Here is a 23,786-nt window from a genome sequence, read left to right on the forward strand (position 1 = left end):
ATAAGTCTATCGCATCCCTCCTTCAGCTCGTCGCCACCTCTGCAGCTGCCCTTGGTCTCTCCTCTCGCTTCCAGCCTCCTCGTCAGGCCAGGAGGTCAGCCCTCAGCCAAGGGGTTAAGACAAATTTTATTGTGACCGGTGCAATCCATAAACCTTTCAGTATACTGAATTCCTGGCTGCTGTTATTCCTAGTGAATTAGTTGCAGGGCAGTAGTCTGTATTTATAAGGGCAGTGCCTTTCTTCCTTGTTTTTGTTGCCATATGAAACAATTGTAGAGGTGTGAAGTGTGTATTCAAGGCTACAAGCACACAGTCAGACAGCCACTGCGCAGGTTATTGGTCTGTGCTGGGATTCCAGAGAGTTAATTCAAGCTTTATTAATGACACCAGGGGAGATTTGTCCAACACAACATGACCATCACCACCAAAAAAAGAGGTCAGGACAAAACAAAATGTCAGGAACATGTCCTGTGAAAGCTGTGATTAAAATTCATATTTTTATACATTATTTTAAAGTGTAATTGCAGAGGGGAGCAACAGTTACGCAGATACTGTACATTTCTGTGCACAGAGGCGTCTTCCAGATGGAAGTGAGATCAGCACTGTCTGGATCTCTGTGTCTGTGTGGAGCTGTTATGCTCTCTTGGTGTTTTCAGGGAGTGTGGGTGGGTACTTCAGGTCCCTTCCACCTGGTTAGTTTTAGATTATCAGCTGTTATCCGGTGGAGGGCCTGATCCAGACGCCTGCTAGCCTTCAATAGACCCCTGAGCTCGTAGAGTGCATTTAGACCAATCTGATTTACCCCAGTGATTCTGCTGTTTATGTTCGCTATTTTCCCCGAACCCATTACGGTTTGCAGTACTGATACTAACAAACCAAGAGGAAAAACAGCACATATTGTATAAGATGCATTCTGTAAAAGATTTAGAGCAAAGCTCTGAAATACTCCCACTTTAAGTAGCTAAGCTTACTCAGAAAAAATCTCTGCCTTAGGTGAGGTGCCAAACTATGTTTAGTGTAATAATTGAAATATCAAAGATATACATATGTACACCCCACACACACAAGAGAATAAGGAGGTTCTTGGTAATGTGGCTATCCTCTGATATCTCTGTCATTCAGACATTTCCAGGTTGTCCTTTGAGACCTGACACTGCTGTTAATTGTATTATACCAAGTTGTGCTGTTCTTCTCAGTAATGTCAACACCTTTTTTTCTCCATTTCTATTTTATTTCTCAATTTTTCCATCTTTCCGTGCAAGTTTTGTGGCATACAGTGAGCCAGTACCAGCTGAAAATGTTAACAGCCCTGCTTTCAGAGCTCCAGTTCTGTTGATTTTAGAAAGCTGAAAGGTAAAGCTAAGTAATTTTAGAAAGCTGAAAAACACGCTGTGAAAGAAATGAATTTAAAAAATAAACTTAGAATGAGTTTCTCAACATGATATTTACACTTTTTTAAGTTTGAAAGTAGCATTAGTGTTTTTTGTTTTCAGTAAAAATTTTGTTTTGGAAGTTTCCATGTCAGCAACGGCCCACACAGTAGTCTGTTGACTTGTGCTGCCGTCTCTTGGATCATGCTATTTCTGAGTTCTCTCTTTGTTTGTGTGGATTATTAACAGGTCCTCAAATTTCCTTCCACTTGATTAGTTGTGATTGGCTGTTATTACTGGTCCCTCACCCTCTGGTCCTGTGATCAGAGGACCAGAGGAGACGGGGGGAGACTGTCCACCTGTCTGGAGAATGCCTCTTGTCTACTCAGTTCTGCCTAGTGCCCTTGTGTTAGTGGGATAAGCTCTGCCTGGCCTGAGCATCTCTAGCATTACCGACTTTGTGATCGTGGAATAACATGTGCTCCTGCCAGTGTGCTAATAAACCTACCATTCATAGAGCAGCAGCAGCTCTGCACAGGAATGGGATAAATGTCAGTGTTATTATTCATTTGTGGATGCAAAAGACCCCCACTTTAGAAAAAAATAAAGTTTCAGTTGGTTACAGACCAACACGGCCAAACATTTACAATGCTTTTCATATTTAAAGTTTTACAGCTCTTCTTTTTACACATCACCCAACTTTTTGTTGAAATGTACCCGGGCACAGCTCTGTGTACACCATTTTGGCATTACTATTGACTTTGAATGACACATTGATCTAAACATGTGCGTAAGCATTTATTAATTTTCCATTCTGTCTTGCTTAAGTAAAATCCCAGACTGGTTACACTATTACTCAATAAAAGTGCATTGTTTTCTTTTCCATTTTATTTTGCCTTGGCTGATCATTGCCAATGTCTAGACAGAACCGCCTAGGCTACCCAAGACTTACTGCAACTGCGTGTGACAGTAAATACATGAGATGCACTTCTCTCAGGATTCAGTTCCAGGCAGCAGGGCACTAAGACTCAAGGTCAGGGTAAGCCTAGGGGAGAGACGGGCGTTGTCTGAGAGCCTGTGATGATGTGGAAGGTTGTGGATAGAGAGCTTTGATTACTAAAGGAAATTGAAAATAATTGGTTATTTTGCCCTAACCTAACCCTTGATTGGACCACATCAGAACTGATCAGATAGACAAAGCAGTGGAAATCTGTTATTTCAGTTTATCTTCAGATCTATGTACAAAAGAGAATCTGGAAACAGGCTACCAACCTGGACTGATTTCAACCGGTCCAAGCTGGCACACAAATAGACCTGATCACCTGTCAAATAAACGGGACAAACCAGAAAGACACGAGAATAGGACAAATCTGTAGTTTCAAAATGGTTTGGTCTATGTTCAAGCTTTGCAACTTACAGAAGGTTGAAAAGTTTGTACAGATGTATGAAATCTATTTTTACCGGACCTGCTCAGAAATTGTTAAAGGTGAAAATGTATTATTTTTTTAAGAGGTTTATTTGCATACAATTTACATTATAGAATTCCTCAAATTATTTTTGCACCTCAGATTTTAATATTGTTTTTTAATATCTTATTTTAATATTGTAAAAAAATAAAATAATAACACATAAGGACACATCCAAATGCTTTCAGAACTGATCAAGCATATAGTTGCAACATGAAAATTTAAATTTTCTTTGCTTGTTTTGCAAAATAAGAAGTTAATATTTAGCGACCTGTGTGGTGATGTGCTTTTTCTCCCCCTGTGTCCTTTTTGTGCTGCTTCCCTGATTCCCTGATTTCAATAAGTCTTTGCCAGCTTGTACAAACGTGCCTCTGGAAGCTTTTGAAAGAAAAGAACAGAGAAAGAGAGATTTAGGCACTTAGAACTTTCAGCTTCTCCTTAATGGCCCTGAATAAAAGACATCAGAGCAAATTTGTTCCATTTTAATGGTAATTTAAGTTTTCTTAAAGCTCCATGTCTATATATTTTTGTAGCACATACCGTAACCAACAACTTACTGTAGGGAGAACTTGAAGAATATCAGGAGCATAATGTATGTGATGTTGTACACAGGGGCAGTTTCGGATTGAGTAATTTTACCTAAGATCTAAAGTCCACATTGAACAGCTGAATTTTACACTTATGCTTCTTATATTGTTGCATCAAACATCTTGTGACATTTGCTGTGATCAACAGAGCTACAGATGGCAAAGTAGTTTATAGAAGCTGGATCTGCCTCATTGTGAGACTTCAGATGTGAGTGGATGATATTCTAAGGTTCATTAGTTACCAGAAAAAAATAAGCAGGATAACTCATCTGGCATCCTTTTGTGTACAACACTTCTGAGGCTCTTATTGTCCTACTTTCAGTATGTGACCCTTTTAAAATATAAGACTGTCAACATTAGCTTCTTACACCCAAAGACATGGATCCTGACCTACTTGGCATATCAGATGTGATATATCCAGTTTATGAATGGAGTTTCTAACAGAAGATCAGGAGGAAGGTTAGATCCCAATCTCGCACACTTCCACTTACCTACGTATATAAGTTTTCATGTATCTGACTCAAAAGCCACCCCCCCCCCCCCGCCTCCCCATCTACACCCTTGCAGCCGCTCCCTGGCTCTTTCCTCACAATATTGAGGGGGATTTGGGCAGCCTGTCCTTATTAAGATCTAATCTACTGAACTGCTGAAATTCTACTTAAGTAAAAAAATATGCAAATAACTCATGAAGCCATAACTTGGGACTGCAGTATAAGGTTTGGTGTTATGGTATATTTTCATGTTTTCAGAATTTTCCTATAGCTTCATAATGTTTGTTCTATGCTTTAATTCCCTGTGGATTCCCAGTGGATTATAGTGTGCCTTTCCACACCTCTGTGCTTTACTGAGCTTCGACTGCAGTTCACTCTGACTTAAATAAAGTGCAAAGGAACAAGTAATAGGTTTATTCCATGCTGAAAAAAAGAAGAAAGAGAACACAACGTTTCGGCCGTGGAGCCTTCTTCAGGTGTGAAGAAGGCTGAAGGTCTGAAGAAGGCTCCACGGCCGAAACGTTGTGTTCTCTTTCTTCTTTTTTTCAGCATGGAATAAACCTATTACTTGTTCCTTTGCAGCCTACGCATGCTGACGCAGCTCCCCACCTTAAATAAAGTGGACCACTGTAACGTTTCCCAGGCTGAATGCTGTCTGGTGACGTGGTTTTCTGGTTTTAGTTGTAGCTGTAAACAAACTGGCCTGTAAGGGATTGGACCGGCTGGAAGAGAACATCCCTGCCCTGCAGTATCCCCCAGACAAGGTAAGGATCCAGCCGTGCATTATTGTATTTGTTGACTTTTCCATCAGAGTGAAGACGGTCCTTCAGAGCTGAGGTGCAATTAATGGGTGGTAAATTAAATGTCAATTCGCATTTCCTGCTGTGCTAGGTTTTGGCTTTGTGTTCATCATTTATGAACTTTGCTCAGACCATTCCGAGGCGCGTGCACTTTAAAGTCTTCTGTCCAGATATAAATGAAAAGGCAATCTTTGATTAACGCCAGGGATTTCACAATGTTGCTGTGATCCGAGACACTCCTCTCATTACAGCTGCTCTGCGTAAGTCTATGAAATTGGTGAAAGTAGGCCGAGGGGTGGTATTGCATGGTCTGTGGTTATTTGTGTGGTGTAATCTTCTAAAAGATGTGTCCCTCAGGCTTTGCCCTGGGTTCAGAGCACAAGCCTTGTGCTCAAGCCTGTTCCCCTGCAAACAGCCCACCTTTCCCGGCCTCTCCCACAGCTCGCGTCCAGCATCGCGGAAGTGATCTCATCCACAGTAACGGTGGCAAAGGACAGCATCACCAGCCCCATCGCCCGCACCTCGGACCGGGTGCTCAGCGTGGCGCTGGACAGCTACCAGCTGACCAGGAGCGCCCTGGGCGACACTGTGGACTACCTCCTCAGCAGCAGGCCCGCCCAGCTGGCCGCGGAAGGCGTGGACGTGTTCATAAGCGTGACGGAGAACCTGGTCGACTACATCCTCCCCCCGGCGCAGGACGAGAAAGGTCAGCAGTGATGCTACGCGGCGTCTTTGATGGAGCAGGGCTGTGGTACAGCTTGGGTCCAGTGCATGAGTTCGTAGCTGGTCTTTCTGCTATAGAGAGTAGCCATGGTAGAAATCCTCCTTCTTTCCTCATGAGCAGTGTCAGCCCTCGCTGAGGGTCAGTGCTGAGAAGCACATTTTGCGCTTGATGTAGCCTCCAAATTATACCTGTCGCCCTGCCTTTTGTGTTAAGGTAGCACAGCTCTGTGTGTACACTGTTTTGGCATTACTGTTGACTTTCTGTTTTTCTTTAATAGTGAGTCTCTTGCAAAGTGTTTCCAAGGCAAATCATTTGGCTCCTCTCCCTTGGCAATGACAGATGCCCCTTTGATCAGCAAAGTGGTGTTCTGGGAAGGGCATGTAGAACAGAAGAATGTTTCAAGCGTGTTAAAACAAAACTCATTGCACGCTTTTAGGTATGCTGGATGGTAGTGTTGTTTTAGATGATAAAGGTTTTTACAAAGACATTTCTAAAGCGGTGCCAAGGAGGGAAGCCAATCACAGGCTTCTTCTAAAAAAATCTAAAATCAATTTAAAGTCTGTGTGAAGATCAATACAAATATATTTTTACAGAGGTAGATATTCCCAAAAGTCACTGTGCTCTCAGCTTGGCAAAAGTAGGTGCATGGATCACAGAACCAGTACATTAACAGAAAATAGACTAGCCAAACCTGAAAATGACAAAAATGTAAAATTCAGGTTGTTCATCACACAGCAATGTTCAAAGCATAAACAGAAAAAATGCCAACACGTCAGTCACTTCAGTTCCTACAGTGCTAAAAATCCATTTATAAGGTTTTTCATAGGATGTAAAAGAAAATTTGATATTAGTGATTGTACAGTATAAAACTTCCTTTCTTTAGTATATGCCTATTAGCTTGTCTTAAACACTGTTGTAATGCCAGGTTCATCACTAGAGGGCAGTCTGGCCCTATTATCTCCATGTACAAGAGACTTGCTAAATTTAAACTCAACCTGTTAAATAAACTGAAACCTCCACTAGATGTGGCTGTCGTACAATAAAATGTAGTGCATTTAACAATTCATTGTTTTGCTTAGAGTAAAACAAATATTCTAAAGACAAATCCTGTTGTTTTTGTAAGATGAAAATGGGGATCACCGTTTACAGTATTGTGACCACGATTATAAAGTTTTACAAGGAATAATGAGATTATGCACAATCTAGTTCCTCCAAAATTCTGGCTTAATTCTACTGCTGAAGTAACGTCTTACTTTTCCACTTGCTGTGTAAGCATGTGGGGGCTGAACTTCAAAAGCAGGTCCTCTTCCATCTGTGAAGCGCTTTGGGATCCAACAGGATGTAAATTACATTTACAAATTCAATTATTAATTCACTTATAATGCACCTGCAACTATAAAACGCAACATCAGTGAGTTTCAATTTTAGGCCCTATGAAAATGCAAGGAATTGAACTAAGCCCTGGTTTCATTTTGTATCAGTTGTTTTACATCAAGCTGATCATGGGTCCTAGCTGTTAGATTATATGGCTTGATCCACTGATGCAACCATTCCAAGACTTTCTCCTCTGCTTTTTTCTAACAAGCAGAAAAGTGTGACTCATAAAGACAAGGCACATAGACTCTGCCCGCAGAATCTGACTACACCGACACAATTATTATTCCTGTGGCCTCTCCCCCCCCACCCCAGCATAATTAATAAGCAACAGTGGTGAGGATATAAACGCACAAAGACGGAGCTTCTGAATAAACATGAATTATTCTGAGCAATCTCTTTAGAACTGCCAAAAAATGAAAATACTCCTGGCATTCCTTTCATTAGACTGACGTATTTATTTTTATTAAATTTTTAAAAATGAGTCCGCTTTGATGGCAGCTTCGGGAAAGCAAGTTATTGCAGGAGCTGCAGCATCCATCTCCTTCAGCTGGCACGCTTCCTGTCATCTCGCTGGCTGATGTGATTCTCTCTGGAAAAAAAGTGTGAGGTACTTGGAAATTTTCTCAGAGATTGAGAAAGCTAAAGAAGCTATTTCACTTGGCCTTTGTGGCAGTCGGGCTGTTTTATGTGTTGTGCTGGAGAAGAACGTCTGCTGTGTTGCAGTCAAGAGGAGAATCGAGGTTGACTCTGTCTCTCAGCAGCCAGACCTGTCTGAAGGCTGGTCTCAATATTTCAGATCTCCGAGGCTCAGGGAGATTGTGCCTGGTTCGTGTCTGGATGGAGGGAAGCCACTGAACTAGTATCAGATGAAAATACTAGATCAGCCAGAACAGTAGGCTGCAATATTCCTTCTCGATCAGAAGTTCCCGGTGTTAACTTTCTCAAGTGAACAGAATTGAACAAAATAGTTAACCATGGCCAAAATAAAAAAACAACACTTTGATCTCCCTGAAGCTGCCTGTCTTATTGTACGTTTCAAGTTTGTACCTGCACTCCTCTCTGATTTCTCTGTAGCTCAGTACCTGAGACTGTCTCACTGGTCTGATTTCTAGAGCCTAATCACACTTTGTGATGGGCTTCAGAGTGCTGCCTTTGACCACCCTGGTTGTTGACTTTTATTCTGAATGTCCACATCCTTTCACATGCAACAGTGCCTCCTATTTTTCAGTTCTAATTGCAGCTTGTCTCTAATTGTGAGCTTGTCTCCAGCTATGAGCCTGGCCAGTACCTGGATGAGAGACCTCCTGGGAAAGCTAAGGTTGCTGCAGGAAGAGCTGTTAATGAGACCAGTAGGGGGTGCTCACACTGTTGTCTGTGTGGGTCCTGATGCCACTTGTACTGTAAAAAAGGTGCAGTCCTCCTGTGCTTCTCCTGAGAGGTCATGTGTGGAGAGCTTTCTGGTACACTTTGGCTGCTGTCACATCATCTAGGTGGATGCAGCACATTGGTGGTGGAGGGGAGTCCCCATTACCTGTAAAGTGCTTTGAGTGGTGTGTCCAGGGAAGGTCTATATAACTGTAAGGAATTATTAATTAACACTTGCTGTTCCAGGTCTGTGTTCAATTGTTTAACTATTCCTGCCTCAGTTATCCTGTCTCATTCTTATGAATACAGGACGCCAGACCTTCCTTTCCGTCTTCTCAAGCCATCCAAAATGATCAGCTCCCTACCCCCACCTTGTACATTTTATCTTGTTTTAAAAGGGTGTCCCATATATCTCATCCATATGACCAGGCTAATGTACTGTACTATATATAAAGGAAGCAAGTAGTAATAGTTTCTTTTTTATTGTTCTCATTGTGTACTTGATCTTATTAAGAAATATCGCAAGGGACATATTTATAAGTGTTGTAACACTATAACATGATTCTGGAAATATTGACAATACCTGAACAACAAAGGCATTTTGCAATAAATGGTTGAGGATTCTGGACATACAGTATGAGCCATTTTCATAGCTCTTTATTCCTTGGTGTGCTTTACAGTGGTTCATAAAAAAATTGTTGTTTCAGTGCTCTGTGTTGCCATAGCTGAGAGGCTTAGATTATAGTGATAACAAACGTATTTTGTCTAAAAGGTAAGAAACTATAGCAACATGCTTTGAATAAAACAATGAATAGATAATGTGTCCATGAACTAGTATACACAATGATAATACCTTGTAAAGCTTAACACGATATTAAGGGTGAAAGGTTTAAATAAATGATATTTTTTCCATTTTAAATGATACTGTATTTAATGATACAATGAAAGGCTAGAAACACCCACTGTCATGGTCTTTCACAATCAACAGCTGTTCACTGTCTCATTATTTTTTTTTCAGTGCATGTTCCCTTTGCATTTGTTACATCATATTGGTTTGGAATCTGGTAAACCTAGAAAAAAGTAAGACCTTCTGATATATTTTTGTTTTGTATCTTTCCCTTTACAGTGAGCTAAACATGTCCTCTAAAAATACTCCCAATTAAAAATAGCATTTTTGAAATAAAAAACAACGACCTTTCTTTTCACAGGAAAAACAGCTCTCATGTGTGGGGGGAAAAATATTTTCTCCAAAAGGAAAGAGAAATTTCCTGTGTTAATGAAATAATGTGGTTGGCAATGAGACATTTATGAATGAATACAGCTAGAATTCTCTAGAGGGGTTTGGATAATTTATCTCCTTTCTTGCAGCAGAGCATGCAGAAGACTTACTGTAGATCTACTAATCAGAAGCCTTTTTTTTCCTTATTGATCAGACTTAATAAAAATTTATGAAATGTTTTGCTAAGGGCAGAGAGAAGAAAAAAACTAGCCTTTATGGATGGTGGGTGTTTTGGTAATGCTTTATTCAAAGTGTGCCCTGTATGAAATGCATTACGTCCTTAGTAAGAACAACTTATTGATGGGAGTTTGTATTTGCTGCTTACAACGTCTACGCTAGGCACCTATAATGAGCTAAAGGTAGCAAGCCATCCATCACGTGCTAAGTGTATGTCACTCATAAAGAACTAACAGTTACACTACATTATTATCTAAAATAAGGTGTTGACAGTGTTTGCAGATTTGTTAAAACTATTTTTTTACATGGCTAAGATGAACCCTTCAGCCCAGCAAGGGAACAAATGCTTTGCTGTTTATTATATGATGTTAGGGGTCAACAGCATCGGACAAGGAAACCCCCCCCCCTCATTGATCACTTCCAGCTTTCTCTGCTACAGGACATCTCCACTTTGGCAAAGGACAAAACAACTGTTCTGAAAGGCCCAGAAGGAGGTTAATCCACACCATAACCCTAACCAGATGCCGCATATAAGGCATCCATGTACTGAACCAGGCAGGCTGCTGTGGAAAAGAACACTGTGTTTCCAAAGGGGATGAACAGATAAATAGCAGCAAGTGGTGTTTACACAGAATCCGGCTGGGTTGCGCAAAAGATGTGGTCACTTAAAAGCAAAAACTAAAACTAAAACTGCGCACGTCTTTCAAAGCCCTGGTGTAAAGAAAAAGGTGTTTAGTGGGTTGTAAGGTATTTTGAGGAGATATCTATAATTTTAAGATGAGTGTTATGGGGGGGCAAGGGTTATATTAAATCTCATCCAAAAATACCAACGTCCTCTCCGTTTTCAGATCTAGCAAACAATCTTGCTAAAAGACTGAAATAAAAATCCCATCAGCCCATCTAACACACACAATGTCTTTTCTGCAGGGAGCTCCGCTGATCCCCAAACTCCCATCAATCAAAAGCTGTAACAGTGGATTCATGGGATAATTCTGTTCATCATACGACTGATGGGGATATTCTTAAACTCCCACTTACAGTATTTACAGTGTTCCATTCCATGCCTAGTTTCCAAATTTACAAAGCTCTTTCATGTATCGGCAAATATTTATATACTCATTCCTGTGCTAACATGCCTCTAGTTTGTACTTTTAAAACTTACTTTCAGAAAAGGGGAGGGAATTTGCCCGTGAAGAGGCAAATCACCCTATTTTGTCAAACTCATTCTTTCCGTTCGTTCCTCTGCCTTTTCCCTACACCATACCACCTGCATTACAACTCGCATAATGTGCATTGTCATTACTGAACAAGTGTCTAACAGCCCCATTGCATGTTTAAATAGAAAATGTACAGGCAATAACAGAGGTTCTTATGTACTGGCTCACAAATCAAATTGAAATCATCAATGTGGCCTTACGCTGAAATTTCATTTGAAGCCCAGGCATTAGAATAAATGGATAGCTCTCCAGGAAACAAGCAATAAGATCCATTGAAGTCATTTGTCTTTATTACATTTCCTGTGAATGAATTTGTGCTCTCCTTCCATCATAGAGCAATCGATACTGGTGCCTGGTTAAATGAGCTATTCCTTAATGTGTCCAAGCAGAGCAGTCTAGTAGCGATCTCATTGCCTGTCACTGGGAAATGTTCCGGACATCCAGGATTGTAGATGTTTTTAATCAGCTCCCTTTTGTCTGCTTTTGAGCCTCTGAGACCCTTGAATGAAGCCCTGAGATGTAGCACAGAGAATGTTTCGGCTGTCTTGGCCTGGGAGCATGGCAGAGTACTGGGAGAGAGCAAGATAGGAAGTTAAATGGTGTAAATGTGAATGGGAATTTTGTGAATTCATGTTGAGAGCTGACTGATAGTTGCACCTAGAGATCTTTCATCACTCCGGCCCTAGCTATCATACGGGTGTTGCAGGCATTTTCAGTCACTGATGCAGGATTGCTTTAGTCCTACCTAATTAAGCCAATGTTGGGCTCCATCTGGATGCCTGCAAACAGATGTGGGAAGAAACCCCGAGCCCCAGAGTGCGGACGCATACGTGAAGCAAGTGGCCTGCAGAGCACAATGGGTCATTTTCCCATCGCTCCAGAAATCATTGTCTTCTTTTTGTCCAGACAAAGACGTGTTGCAGAGCCAAGGAGCTGATGTCTATCCCCCTGGTCAGCAGCCAGGCAGCTACAGGAGGTTAGAAGCCCTGGCCAGCACCGTCTGGAGACGTGCCTACGATCAGACAGCCACCCAGCTGCAGCGCACCAAGAGCCAAGGGCAGGAGCTGGTCATGTGGGTGCCTGGAGTAGCCCCATTGGTAGGGTTTCTTCTGTTTGTTTGTGTTGGGTTTCCTATGTGCAATTATGCAGAATGTTAAAATGGGACAAGCACAGCTCTTATTTATACTAAAATGTTTGTGGTCGCATTTATCTCCCAGCGCAGCACGTAGGAGCTGCACCATCATTCTTATGAGTGCATCATTTGAAGACGTGGAACATATAAGCAAATGGAAGCTGAAAGGATTTCAAAGCATCAACAAGCATGCCACGTGCATAACTAATTAAAACAGCGCTAATCTGGGACAAATGCACAGTTTCGCATGTAGGGGGCAAATTTGATATTCAAATATACTAGAAGAAACGACTTCAGAAATCATACATTTTGTTTGATCTGACGAATGCTTGGGCGTGTAAAATTTTGCAAGATTTGTTTCTTATCAGTCTCTTGCCTTATCTGTGTAGTAATTTGCAGTCTGGGAGCCTTTTATTTCTTGTCTTCTCTGTAGTCTTGCTGTGACTGAGTTTATCATCATTTTTCACAAAGCCGCTGATGGGGAGCAGATACTTTCGATATAGAAGTGTACGGGGGATGGACAAAATAATGGAAACACAAAGCAATATGTGAATATGTATTAACTGATAAGGAGTCAGGCCACCCTGTGCCTTCAGAACAGCTTCAGTTCTCCTTAGAATACTGTTATACAACTATTCCTAGTGCGATATTGGACCACTGTTCAAGAAGGACGGCCTCCAGTCCTTTGAGAGATGAAGGAGGTGGAAGTCTACTCCCCAGTCTCTGTTCCAGTGCTTCACTTAAAGGTTCAGTGATGTTGAGATCCAGTGGTTGGAAGAGGCCATGCAAGGTGTTTGAAATCATGGGGGTTCATGAGGCCACTCTTGAATCTTTTGAGCCGCGTGCATGGGGACATCATCTGGTTCGCAAATGAGCACAATGAGCCAATGAGCCAATGTTTGCACAATACATGCGCCTGCTTGCCTCAACCACGCAGAGTAGTAATCGGACTCAATGGCCCCCGAGAGATGCTTTGTTTAACAGTTGGGAACAGCCAGTATGTGTTAAGGCTTTCTCCAAACAAAATCCTTTCAGATGTAGGAAAAAGATTAAATTACTACTTATCAGATCATATTACTTTCTTCCACTGTTCAATAGTCCAAGATTTGTGCTTACCACACCAGGTTATGCATTGCTGTGCATTGGCCTTGGTTACTGGAGGTATCCGAATGGCAGCTGTACCATAAATAATCAGCTCTATGAAACTTACAAAGTAAAAGTTTTTGTTCAGACTGCATCACGGAGGTCCGGTGGGAATTTCTGAGGCTCTTTTTTGTGGGTTTTAATAACTGTCTTGCTAAGTGTCTATGCCTTTGACTTGCAATCACAGTTTCTGTTTACTGGTGCTCTTTTCCCTTGTTTGGCGTAGGGGACACTGTTCACCTTGAAATGTCAAATCATTTGGCTATTTCTGTGACTGAAGAACCAGCTAGCTGACTTCTTTCAATATCTGTTAGATCTCATGTTTCTTTAGAAGCTCACATATTAAAAGTATGATTTTAAACATCTTTTATAGATGAAACATAGTATTGAAATTCATATGAAACACAAGTGTAGAATCCTTTTATCTTGTGTTTTAGTTACTTCACTAAGTCCATCTTGGTTGGGTGTTTCCATTAGTTTGTCAAACCCCTGTAAATTTGGTTCTGAGATCATTTTACTTGGGGCACAACTGATGCTGTCTTATCTCTATCTCTGTGCTGAGCTTATGTGTCGTCTACACCATTTATGTACCCCGCTAAAATAAATCGGAGCAAGAAATATATCCCCCTTCACTTGTTTCTTTTAGGTTTGTTTGACTTGATAATTAAACCAAAATAGAGTAGTTGGCGCACTTTTAGGAACAAGGAACTGGCATAGTCCCCAAGTCAATCTGACCTCCAGGACTTGCTTTCCTTAACCAGCACAGAAAAATCACTGTTTTTCAATACAGGAAAAAGGTGGCCTGCTTCCCACATTTAAGAAAAATATATCTCTTGTATGCATTTTTTTGCCGTTTTGTCTCAGTGTGTGCAGTGAGAGAGACATAGTGTAGCAGTTTATATTCCAGAATGGTAAAGTCACAGCTTGACTATGACCTCAGTGAGTGTGGAGAGCTGACAAAGGCAATACTGTGCTGCGACTCTTTGCTATATAAACACAAGGATGTGGTTTTAGCTGTGTCTGACAACAAATGCTGAGCTCTTTTGGCAAACGTTTCCACACAAGAAACATGAACATTTTCTTTGGACTTCCATCACATGTTGTCAGCATTCTAGATTTTACAATATTAGTAGATGGGTCACAATGTTGGTTCTATATATAAATTTATATATGTTTTTACGTACCTATTAGTACAGTATGTAGTTGTGAATTAGTATTTTAAAAGAAAACCTACACCCCAGACGGGGTGTCAGTCCATCACAGGCATGCCCACTAAGCCTGCAGAGATGATTTTGACACCAGTCAACATAGTTGGCAGGTCTTTAGAAATCGTTCTAAAAACAGAGCCCCCCCTAAAACACGCTTATAGGAGAAACATGCAAACACGCCTCAGAAGGCACCCGGGAATTGAACCCGGGACTCAAGAGCTGTAAGGCAGAAGTGTGATCTGCATGATCCACACCCACATGCCAACCCCCAGAGCTTAGCTTCGGTTAAATTCCCCATTTTATATAAGGACAGGTGCCACGTACTGGGCTGGCATTGCTGCCTCTCAGTGCTGGGGTCCTATGTTCCATTCCTGGGGTGCTGTCTGCGTGGAGTTTGTATGTTCTCCCCATGTTCACGTGGGTTACCTCTAGATGCTCTGGTTTCTTTCAACAGTCCAAATACATAGAGAGGTGACCTGGCTTCTGGGATTTGGCCCTGGTGAATCTGTGTGCATCTGTGTTTGTTCCCATGTGTGTCCTGCAATGGACTGGTGCCCCGTCCAGGGTGTACTCTGCCTTGTACCTGTTGCTTGATGGGATAGGCTGTGGCTCCCCAGGGCCCTGTACTTGATAAAGCGGTTAGAAAACGGATGGATAGGTGTCGCACTGTCCCACTCCTACCTTACACAATGAGGAAGTAAGGGTCGCGACCAATCAGAGTGAGCAGATTCCAGGGTGTGCTGTGAGTTGTTACCATGCTTTATGAAGGGCTCTCCACTTCAAAGCATTTATACAGGGGTCTGAATGTCTTCTTCTCATCACCGTCACGGGGGACAAGCTGTTAAGACAAATTAGCGTGAAATCAAAGGGGGAGCGGGGGTGTTCAGTGTCTTCTTTTGCTGGGCATGGAAACGCATCAAAAGATTCCAGGCTGATCAGAGCGTATTTCTCTGGCATCTTAGAAACCAAGCAAGGACACTGGAGGGTTCTTTTACCATTTGTAAAGCAAATGTTGAAAATCAAACAGCTATCTTCCGCCGTGTTCAGCGTGTCGTCTCTGTTGGAGATGGCTGACTTTTTCAGCTCTCCTGAGGTCAGCAGTGGGCCATCAATGCAAGCTGTTGCAGAAGCTGTGTCCCTCTACTTTTCACCTCATCCTGCCCACACTGATATCTGACCCGCAGCTGTTTGGGATGTTTGTTAAAGGTCATGTTAGGAGGCAACGAAGGATAAAAACAAATAATCCTTCTTGCTTTAGTTCGGTACAGGTTTAATGGCATGCTTTTTATTTGCAGCTGTATTCTCTCTTATCACTGCTCTCTCATTATCACACATTTAGCTGAGTCTTACTCATTTTCAGGTTTAGGAAACACTCTCCTCATGTGCTGGGAGCACACCAGAAGGTTACATGGAATTATATGTGCAAAAACCTCAGGCCACCCCCTACGAGTCTCTTAATAGGATAGCAGCATTGCACTGCAAACCTCAGAATGCGAAAGTGTTACATTTCACATGTAGGTGTGCTGCAAATAATTCACTTAGATAAAATGATATAAACCTGTGCACTGGACATCTGTTATATAAAAAGGACATGATTCACCGTCCTGCACTGAAGTAGTTTGTTTTTGTATTTAGTGAATTGTTTTACATGTTTAATTCTGATCAGTTTAAAGTTTGACAACTCATAATTGTTATACTGTTTACAAAATTTGATTTTTTTCTTAGCCTAAAAATATGAATTAATTAATGAAAAATTATATAGAATTTATCAATATTCTAAGATTCGTGATTATGCATGTAGAAGTCTTAACCCAATTATATAATTTCCTGAATTACAATATAACTGGTCCAGTTGTTTGCTTTAAGGTGTTATAGAGTGACAAACGCCTCATTCTTAGCTTCGAAATTATATCCCTGACCTAAGTCATATTTTCAATATTAGCACACAGTGCTAATATTGTATCAGTTTATGAACAACTGTTTGTCATTTGCGTTTATTTATAGAGGTTCTTCCATCACCAAGGCATGGAAATATTGTTACTGCTCATAATAGAAACACAGAGCTGGAGGTTGTTTGAGTGTCTCAGTGTCCTTGGCGCGGATAAGATTTGACGTCAGCTAATGAATACAAAGTCTTTCCGACTTGAGTGAAGATAACTTCTGGTTACTTTGTGGGAGCCTTGCACCCAACAGATGCAGAGCTATATTCCACTATTGTCTGTGAGAGTGGATCTGTGGATACTATGTGCTCACAAATTGTTAGAGACCGCATCCCAAACCGATGGGTGAACATGGCACAGTCATGTATTAAGGTTGTGTAAAGCTTGCGACAACGGCATTGTGGAGAATGTTTTTATATTACATTGGGCCAACATCCCCTGGAATCTACAAATTTGCAATGACCCATTGTTAATGTACTATGATGTAAAGGTTTCGGAATGTTGCCACAGTATTTGGTCAGCTGTGATGTCACCTCTGAATCTTTATAGCCTCTCTTCCAGTCTGCTGCTGTTTGCTGTGAAAAGGTTGGCACTGAAAGTGGTGTAAAGATGTTTAATACACAGCCTCAGCGTTACTGCCTTAGGACATGTAGAATCGAGGAGTGAGAAAGTTAATAATTACAGTAGCTGTGCTTGTGGATCTTTTCAATTTGAAGAGTAATAGCAACAAGAAAGAAAGCAGCACAAGTAATGAAAAAGAAATCTGTTTTAAAGAAAAACAATTCAACTTCTTCTAAGCTTACTGCCTGGGAGAATGGTAAAATTAATCCAATTAAGGTTTAACTGGATCAGTTTAGCTCTTCTGTATGACCTTAAGCTGTTGATGTAGAATTTGACATCCCGCTTTTTTCTGGGCCACAAGAACTTGGGAACTCTTGCATGTAACCACTTTCGTAAGTAACAATATGAGCTGTTGGAAAGCAGTTAAATTAGTATATATTCTAATGAATGCTCTTACAGGCATTGAGTCTCTGAGAAGGATAGGATGTGTCTCATTGCGCTCTCCTTAGCTTTCACAATACAACCTGCAATCTGATTTTAACAGACCAGTTTGGCCAAAAAGAACTTGGAGTTTGCGGGTGGAGTTCTCCTGGCTGTCCCAAGCTCAGTGTCAGGGCTGCTGTTTGGTGGAACGGAGGAGCAGAAAGACAAAGAGAAGAAAAAGAAGAAGGAAGGAGAGCTTCTACAGGTAAGGAATGACCACACAGAGCTGGACTCTATGATCACCTTATTGGTCATATACAATTTCTTGTATTAGGAATTTGTCTTTTCACATATCCCAAATGACTCTCCATGAGACACACAGACAGGGAGATAAACTTAGGGTCAGAATGCAGGGTCAGCCATTTATATGGCACCCCTGGAGCAGTTGGGATTAAGGGCCTTGCTCAGGGGCCCAACGGAGTAGGATTCCTCTGCAGGACGTGGGATACGAACCGGCAACCTTCCAGCCACAGGGCGCAGATCCTTAGCCACAGACTGCCCCACAATCTCTTCACATTTAAGAGTTTTGTGTTATTTACATTTATAGTTGACAGCCTAAAAAGTGCTGATGACTCAAGATAAATACTGTTCTGGGGCTAGAGGAGACCTTTGAAGTTCGTCCAGCTAATTAGGTAAATAAGTCTGAGCAGTGTGGCCTCCTGGGACCACATTTAAAAGATCTTATGTTGTTGTTGTCAGTTTTTGCTCTTTATTTGTTATTTTATGAATTTATTTTATTGTATAAATGTGCGTCCAGTATGTTGCTCAGCAACCTGAGTCAAGTAGCTTTGAAGCTGCAGTTTTTAGTGTTCAAAAGTATTGGTGTGGTTCAAAGAAACACCAGTGGGTCATTAAAAATGCTTGCCACATGCTTGTATGGGTATAAGTGTATGCTATCTAAAAACAGTGAAATATTTTGTAGACATCTACCCATGCTTTTATGAAAAAGAAAAATGGACAGTTTTTCTATAAAACGGAACTTTTTAGCCATTTGTATCACTTCAATACAACACATGGAACTAGGGGACAGCTATTACTTAGTTCTCCATAATAAATTCATGAACCAGGAATTAAATTACTTTTTTATGGTGCACATTCAATGCCTTATGCCAAAGGGTATTAGCCATCTGCTGCAGAGAATAAATGTTGTTATTTATGAAGACTTGCTGAGCTAGTGCAGATTGAGCAATATTCCAGAGAGGAGAAATTACAACCTTCTGAAGCTGCAGTTTACCAATAACAGGGCCCACGGTGGTGACTGGTGTCAGTTCAGCAGTTTATGAATTTGCTTGACATTGCTGGCATGGCCATGAGACAGTTCCTGTTCACTGGTCAAGGCATGGCTGCAGAATTCCTTGACTTTCATTGTTGACCCCCATTTGACATAATCAAGCGTGCATTTAAAGCATTTGGACCTGAGGTGTTGATCAGCCAGAGGCCAGTCTTTATTTGCCTTTTGACGGTATTTAAGAAAATGTAATTAGCTACATTCCTGGCATTCAGAACATTCCCCTCCACCCCCCACAGCTCCAGCATCCATGCAGGGTTTGAGGAATAATGGGAATGTGTCAGCTGCTCAAAACTGGCGACTGTTTCCTTACCTTGTCAAAAAATGCAAAGTACCTGGGTGGAGTGTGTCAGCTTGTGTATCTGTGGAAAGTGAAGTCAGACATTCTGGCTGGCTGGATGTTAATGCTTTAGCCCTCTATTACTGTATATCTGAAGCCCGTAGAAAACGCAGTGCATCATGGGGTGGCCAGTAAGCTCCTGTGATTCCTATCGTATACACACTGGTGTTTAGGTTAGCTGACCTACACAAACTGCATTGTGACAAGTGCACACTGTAGAGGAATTAACTTTGGTACATGTTTGTAATTTTGGAATTTATGCCCATGTTTTTTCATGTGGAATGCATCCCCATGTTCTTCCATGCATACAAGATTCCATGGATATGACTGGTGGTGAGATTGAGTCGCCGTGTGTGTAAGGCTGTTGGTCATTGGATTGTGTTCCCACTGGTCCCATATGTATGTGTGCTACGTTACATTGCTCTGCTGGGCACAGTTTCCATGACAGAATTGACTGACAGTCTTTAGACACACCCGGTCTGTATAGCAAGCCATTACAATATGACCCTATGTATTTTGTAGAGTGATGAAGTTCAGGGCCTTGTCTCCAGTCTGGGACATCAGTTGCAGAATGCCTACACGTCAGTGGTGTCCAGTGTGAGGAGTGCACCAGAAGTCACTGTGGCCCTGGCCAAAGACACAGCCGGTGCTCTGATAGAAACCTGGAGTTCAGTGCTGAAAAATGTCTCTCACTACATCCCGGTGAGTCACTTCCAGAGGCCCCCTGCTGCCTTTGATAATTCCATTATTTTGGATTAAAGGCATTGATCTGTCTGGCATCCTGTTTATACAGGATCTGGGTGGCTGTGTTCGCTCCTCACGTGCTGAATCATACCTCTCTCTCTCTCTCGACCTTTTGCCAGCTTCCTCGCTGGCTCATCTTGGATAATCTGATATCTGTGTTTTGACTTTAAAAAATGTAATTTAAAGGCCTTTACACTAAATGGCTGAGCAATTTGCAGCAGCAGCAAAGTTTGCTATCAACTATGGACTGCTGAAGCTCTTTCTGACCTATGTGTTAGGATGGTAGAATGGCAGTCTTGGTTGTTGTGTAAAAACAGCCTGAGAAAAGGCCCAAGTCTGAAGCATATGTTTCTGCTCTGGGATTTTTGTTATAACTCTCTTGGTGAGATGTTCAATACGATCATGTAGGGGTACAGTACATCAGCTTGAAAAGCTCCTGTAGTGGATCTTTTGATTTACGCAATGGTAGTGGTATAAAGTAATGTATGTGCTTTAATGTGTGTATGTAGCCACATTGCTCTTTTAAATTTTAAAAGAACCATTTTCAAAGCAGTCAAATTTCCTCAGCTTTTGTTGGACATGACAAAATCGCAAGCCATTGGCATTTAGTGTTCTGGTACTGTTATTCCTGATAAAAGCACGCAAAACTGTGTGTGTGGGACTTGGAAAGTCAGAGTGTTCTGTTACTTTTCCTTGTGTTTCAAAGGCACAAGCCTTTGGCTGTAACCTAGTGAAAGAGGTTTCAGTGGCCCAGAAAGTCAATGGGTACCATATGTCTGACAGGGAATAGTGCTGCTGCGTGAGTGATCCTTCCCACTGACATCATGTCTAGGACGTGCACTCAGGAGAAACAGCCAAATCTCCAGATATTTTTCTTGAATGAATTTGCTTTGAATTGTCTGAGTGGAATATAAAAATAAACCATTTAGAACCCATAAACACTTCATTTTCATTCCAGCACTCCAGGGCAGAGACATTAGAATTTTACTTTTTTTTAACCTAATTTAAAATACAGCCATGTAAATTGCTTTGCTTTAGAAGTTAGCAGCTGCCAAATGCTGTACACAGTCGCTTTTACCTTATGGGGAATTTAGGCAAATACTGTATATTAGGCTGATGTTGGGCTGCATGCAATTTTTTTTGGTACGCGTTGTACTTTTAATTTTTCATAGCATACAAGAAACTGACTAACAAGCATTGTTAAGAGATGTCTGTATATAACTTGCTACAGTACTTTCTACAGCTGGGGACACACTTATTATATTGCTTCATAATTTGGTTCTATTTAGTAGCTTTTATATAGTTTAAAAGACTCCTAGCAATATTAAAATCTCAGGGAATATAAAAAAATGCAGTACAGCAGGAATTCAGCAATACGAGCTATTAAATGTTCTGTTCCAAACACAGGACAGTTCCTCTGGATGTGCCTGCAGAACAAAAAGAGCCTGGCGGCTTCAAATTCATTCTTTACGGTTTCAGAGAGAGGCAGTATACTTTCCCCTTATGTTATATTTGCTGCAATATTACCATGAATATTGGCATTAGTTGAAACCAAGGATATCCAATGCTAGTGCTGCAGGACTCTGCAGATTCTCTAAAGATTCTTCTTAAAGAAGCAGCGTTTGAGGTTCTGGAAGAAGTGGTTAAATTCATTCAATTAAGCTAATAACAAGCTGATTAAGGTCATTTAGAGCTCTGTAAGAACGAAAACCTGCAGACACGCCAGCCCCTTAGAAACAATATTTCTATGAGAAAGTTTTGCAAAAAGTGGAGAAGATACCACAGCGAATTCTAAACAGTAAAGAGAGATACTGTATGTGGATGCTTGCAATAGCAGTTAGAATTATTTTTGCTTTGTGTCAAACACAGACTAGGAATGGAAACAAAAATATTTTATAAACCCTGCCCAGGCTTTCTTCCTTGAGAGTTTTCCGTTGTGCTGCCACAATCCACTAAGAGCCTGCCTAGCATTTCCAATTATCAACACAAGAGGAAAGGCTGACATTTTGGCAGAATATCATTGATGGGGGGGGAAAAAGACAAATACAGACCGAACAGTATTTGACATGTTCCTCTTGATTTCCGAGGGCTACATTTAATCCTGCTGGATTTTCTGACAGAAGCAGAGCACCGACCTCACTGTATTTACTGTTGTCTCAATAACAGCCCTCATTATAGAACTGACCGTAAGAGGAAGCCTATGGATTTATCATTTACAGTGCTCATACACTGCGTTGACAAATAATTTAACAGGGGATGATGGCCTTTGAAATCGGGCTGGATTCCAGAGCTAATTTAAAAAAGGGCTTCAGATTACACAGGCTCAGTGTAATTGACTTTTTCTTTCATTGTAAAAATGAGTAGTGAATACACACTATTTTGCTCCGTAGTGATGTTACATTCCTCAGGGTTTGTTGAAAAGCTTGACTTATGTCTGTCAAAAAAAGCATATTAAAGGATCAAGAAAATGTTGAATGTGTAGGCCATCCCCCCTCCCAGGAAATATGTTTGTAATTAACCAATTTCAAAATCAAAGCACTGAAATTACTGTCAAAGTTGAGGGAAAATGGAAAAACATTTCAAAGACCAACAGCCACAGAAGCAGACATTGTTTGCCAGTGGTATTCGTCATAGAATAAATAAAGCAAAACAAAGGTAACCTGTTTTAACTGTCATAAATAATAATTCACCACTGTGGTGAATGATGTAGAAATCCCACTATGCACAGCTGAGAGCTTGAGTAACGACTTACTGCTGTTACTCATTAACCAGGAAAACAAGCAAGCTGCTGTTGTCCTGTTGTGGTGGGGTTATTAGAAGAACTTTAGTCTAAGAAATGACAGCATAGAAATGACCTGTAAGGTCCTTCAGTCCTTTTAGAAAGAGTGTAAAATGCTTCATATTGAAATAAAGTAACATTTTAATATAAATAATGTATTAATGTATAGGAAAATTAAATATGTTTTACCTCTTAAATCTTTTTTGGATTTCTTAAAGTAAAAACAATGTATTTAATCTAATTCTAAACCACAGTAAACAAATGAATCCTGCAGCTAATTTCCCAGAAGTCCTCATCCCTGGGAGAGTGTATCTGTTGATTCAGGTAGGAGCATGTCTCTGGGTGCAGTTCACTGAGCAACGCTGTGATAACACCTGGTTACATGCAGGTATCCATGGTTGGCTTAGGCAAGTTTGCGTGCGGAGAGCTGTTTACGGTTATGTTGTGTCAAAAGAAATCGCTCAAAGTGGATTTTAATTGGAGACACTGTCTGAAGGTGTGACATTTGCCTTTTCAATCTGATTTCAGTTTTTTTATGTGAAGGACATATGGTATAACTGCTCCAGTATGTGTAAAATAATGTGTTTTTGACATTTATGTTTCTGGGTCTATGCAGTGTTGATTTTAATTTAGCTTTTTCCATTTCCGGCTCACACGCCCAGTTTCCTATTATAAGTTGTCTTGTTCTTTAATACTCTTGACACCTTTCCTAGATATGCTTGCAGGATACCTTACCACAGAAAACATGAACAACTTAGTTCATTTCTCAACCACACTGATAAAAGCCGATAGTACCCTTGGCAAATCACCTGCACGAAAGGATGTAAATTCGGGATCTGCATCAGTCCCTTCGCCAATTCAGCAGCACCTCGGGCTTGTTTTACAGGGAGGCTCTGAATGCCTTGTCCACAAAGTCAAGCTAAAGTCTGTCGGCCCAAGAGGGTTAAGGTCAGGCATTCTTTGAACGGTGGCAAGTGGTCTTCATTTCATCAAAGCAGATGCATTGCTTGCTGGGGAATAGCCTGCATCTTCTGAAACAAGACATTAGCTGTGATTCTAGTGAGCTCAATCCCTTGGTTGTGTAAAATGAATGACCCATACAACAAATGTTTTTCTCAAGAGGGCTATATACAAAGTTTGCACATAGTGAAACAGTCACTCATGTGTCTGTGTTCATTATAAGACTAAAAGGTCTGAATGACTGCCGAGCGCTACTGTGATAGCTCTTAGGAGCAGTTTTTTTCCTTTCCCACAGCGGCTAACCACCACTGTACCCAGACATTAACTGTACCTCCACAGGTCAGCTGGTCACTCT

The 23,786-nt window shown here is 41.1% G+C and overlaps 1 protein-coding gene across 3 annotated transcripts in view; it reads left to right on the plus strand.

Annotated features, from left to right (window-relative positions):
- Window positions 1-23,786, plus strand: part of plin1 (perilipin 1) — a 35,670-nt gene that overhangs the window by 1,970 nt on the left and 9,914 nt on the right. Inside the window, exons 4-8 of one of the 3 annotated variants that reach the window (XM_069190623.1) lie at window positions 4,596-4,678; window positions 5,156-5,420; window positions 11,760-11,950; window positions 17,382-17,525; window positions 19,471-19,650. In XM_069190623.1, the coding sequence (XP_069046724.1) occupies window positions 4,596-4,678; window positions 5,156-5,420; window positions 11,760-11,950; window positions 17,382-17,525; window positions 19,471-19,650 (863 nt within the window). The remainder of the gene's footprint in view (window positions 1-4,595; window positions 4,679-5,155; window positions 5,421-11,759; window positions 11,951-17,381; window positions 17,526-19,470; window positions 19,651-23,786) is intronic. The other 2 variants (XM_069190624.1, XM_069190625.1) reach the window with 2 other exon arrangements.

Source organism: Lepisosteus oculatus, chromosome 5, assembly GCF_040954835.1.
Source record: "Lepisosteus oculatus isolate fLepOcu1 chromosome 5, fLepOcu1.hap2, whole genome shotgun sequence".
NCBI classification, from domain to species: Eukaryota; Metazoa; Chordata; class Actinopteri; order Semionotiformes; family Lepisosteidae; genus Lepisosteus; species Lepisosteus oculatus.